Consider the following 2825-nt stretch of genomic DNA (forward strand, 5'->3'; position numbering starts at 1 on the left):
ACATTCCAGGGATGGGTGTTGGCTTGCTGTTGAAACACACACACACACACACACAGTCTGTCTCTCTGACTCATACAGGGTGTGTCCCCTACCCTTTCACTCTCTACCATCCCCATTTATCTTTTTTTTTTCACACACATCTGATGATTAGTAGACGTGACTCTGTCTGCTGTCAGCACTTGGCAACACTAAATAAACCTGCCGATCCAGTGTTCATCTGTTCCAATTTTCATCTTGCAATGTCCCCAATTTTACCCAAACTCACCTGCATATTCTGTGTAATACGAAGGACAACACATTACGCACTTCCTGTAGAACGAATAATCTCGGGGGGGTTAGGAAAATCAGCCAAAGTGAATTTCACGAGAAAGCGTGAGAATTTCTTTAGTTTAAGCCTCACGCCCACTGACACAGAGCAGAGCCGCCCCGCCCCATAAGAGATCCTCCTTCAGGCCAGCAGGGAAGGCGCTGGGTGTTGGAGCGCCGCTAGGTGTGGCCGTGCGCCCAAAACGGACCTCTTCCGTGAGTGCTGGCCTAGGTGTGTGCAGAGAGCGCAGTCTAGCAGGGTGTCTGCAGCTTTTCCAAAATGAGTTTGCAAGGGTCACAGCTGAAATATTCGACCGTGTCTCGGAGGACAGGCTCCAAGCAGGACCTCGCATCGGGAGGTTATACTCTGAGCAGAAGCGAAGGTGGCCAGTTCCTGATGAGTGGTAATGGCTACCAGTCCGACTTCAATGACGGCTTTATTCAGCAGGGCTATACTACCTTCTCCAAGACTTCAGCGGGAGGCTACGGACATCAAACCAGGTTTGTATTTTGTTTATTTGTTTTTAAAAAAACAAGTAAATATGTTTTGTGTCAGTTACTTACTGGACAAAGTTTTTGTTTGTTTGTTGTTTGTTTTTAAGTAGGTAACAAGAATACAACCGTTATCGATTCCCAGTTCCAGTCGACCTTCCTATTGCAGGACTAGACTGCAGATTGCAGGACTCCCACTTCACGCAGTTGTCTTGTCTCTGCTTCAGTTGCTTGTAGACAGTTTTCGCCCATTTCATGCAAAATGACTCCTGTACCTCTGAAAAGTTATTTAAAATTCAATTAGGACTTTTCTTGGTGCCTGTCTCTTACCAAGTAGTTCTCCACTCTCTGGCGTTTAATGTCTGTACTCAGAAAAGGGTCTGTGTTTGTCTCTCCATAACTTATGGCTGTGCTGTTGCTACAGTTTCGGCATGTCTCGCACACAAACAGGCTACAATGTGCCCTTTGTTGCAGTTTCACAGGCTTAGGTTCAGGTGAAGCACTAGTTTGGTAGTACGACGCTGTAGAGTAGTTGACCGTCGATGGGACGACTGTTCGGTTTAGCTAAAATCTGGATTTAACATTGGAAACAATGTTTGTAAAGCGAACGCAATCATAAGCTTTGGCACTGTTACACTGCGTTGTTAGTTTGTTCAGATATCCAACACATATCATGGAGGCTGCTTGTTTTTTTGTTTTTTTTCTTCTTCTCTGATTGGTCTGTTTTTCGCTTTCAGCTCGCCGTCATCCGCCAGTCAATCGAAAGCACAAATTCTGTATAATCGGTGCATGCATAAACTCGAGACGGCCCAACGTATTATGGAAACTGTGAGTCTCTCTGTCACACACACACTCTCAAGTCCCACAGTGCCTGTTGAAGAGTTTGTAGTTGGTATAACATAATAAAATAATGTTAAAGCACCTTATTAATGCTTTATGTAGTGTTTATTGTTCTATTGCATGTATTAGTGCTCTATCACACCTGTATGTGGTGTATTTATAAGATTATTTTTTGTTATTGTTATTGTTATCCAGTATGTTCACCATGATGTTTAAACACCATCTTGAAAGTTTAGTTTTGGTATTGACTTGTATGGTTTGTGGCTTTTAGACTGATCTCCAAGTGTCTGAGCACAGGTCTGCATCATAGACCATGTGCTACTGACACCTCAGCTGTGCCTGTGTGTCTGTGTCATTTTGGCCTGGGTTCATTTAATCAGGGTCTGAGCTAACCTCCGACTTCACAGAGATTAGGAGATTAGACTAAAATAGTAAAGTGAAAAGCACTTAGAACACACCCTTCAGGAGTTACGATGGTGTTATAACTCTGTGATGTGTCTGGGGCAGAATCTGGAACGTCATAGACTCCTCAGAATGACTGGGGTAAATGTAGGGTTTGGTCAGAGAGGGGTAGAGTTTGGTCAGAGAGGGTTACGGTTAGGTCAGAGGGGTTACGGTTAGGTCAGAAGGGTTAGGTCAGAGGGGTTAAGGTTAGGTCAGAGAGGGTTACGGTTAGGTCAGAGGGGTTAGGGTCAGAGGGGTTAAGGTCAGAGGCGTTAAGGTCAGAGGGCGTGTCATGGGCACTTTTGTCCCTTAAGAAACTCCCAGTGCTGTCAGTCAGCTATCCACACCACAACTGCTAATGTTATTGTTGTAGTTTTTCCTCATACACAGTTATTCTAATTATAAATGAGTTAGAATGTGAGAGTAGAAAAAGCATTTCATTTGAATACAGACTGAAAGATTCCATTTTATAGACCAATCTCCAAGATGTGTGTCAGGCCTGCGCTGTTAATAGGTTTAATCCTGTAATTCTGGGTAACTGAGTCCTCCACACAGTGCCATGACTGATGTGTGGTGTGTTGCAGGGGGGATCTCAGGCTGAATTTGATAATGCGATGGCCATGGCCATGGACGACATGAAACAGCTCAGAATGTGCGCCATGGAACTAAAAACCTATGGCCAGCCCTACGAGGCGGTCAGTAAAAGGTAATAAGTGTGTGTGTGTGTGTGTGTGTGTGTGTGT

General features: G+C 44.4%; 1 protein-coding gene across 2 annotated transcripts in view; it reads left to right on the top strand.

Annotated features, from left to right (window-relative positions):
- The first annotated feature begins 447 nt into the window (after positions 1–447).
- The window catches only part of dspa (desmoplakin a), a 20932-nt gene continuing 18554 nt past the window's right edge, over positions 448–2825 (top strand). Inside the window, exons 1-3 of one of the 2 annotated variants that reach the window (XM_027025703.2) lie at positions 448–807; positions 1536–1626; positions 2667–2788. In XM_027025703.2, coding sequence (XP_026881504.2) covers positions 587–807; positions 1536–1626; positions 2667–2788 — 434 coding nt within the window. In that variant the 5' untranslated portion in view covers positions 448–586. The remainder of the gene's footprint in view (positions 808–1535; positions 1627–2666; positions 2789–2825) is intronic. The other variant, XM_027025704.2, reaches the window with a different exon arrangement.

This window comes from Electrophorus electricus, chromosome 19, assembly GCF_013358815.1.
Source record: "Electrophorus electricus isolate fEleEle1 chromosome 19, fEleEle1.pri, whole genome shotgun sequence".
In the NCBI taxonomy this organism is placed as follows: domain Eukaryota; kingdom Metazoa; phylum Chordata; class Actinopteri; order Gymnotiformes; family Gymnotidae; genus Electrophorus; species Electrophorus electricus.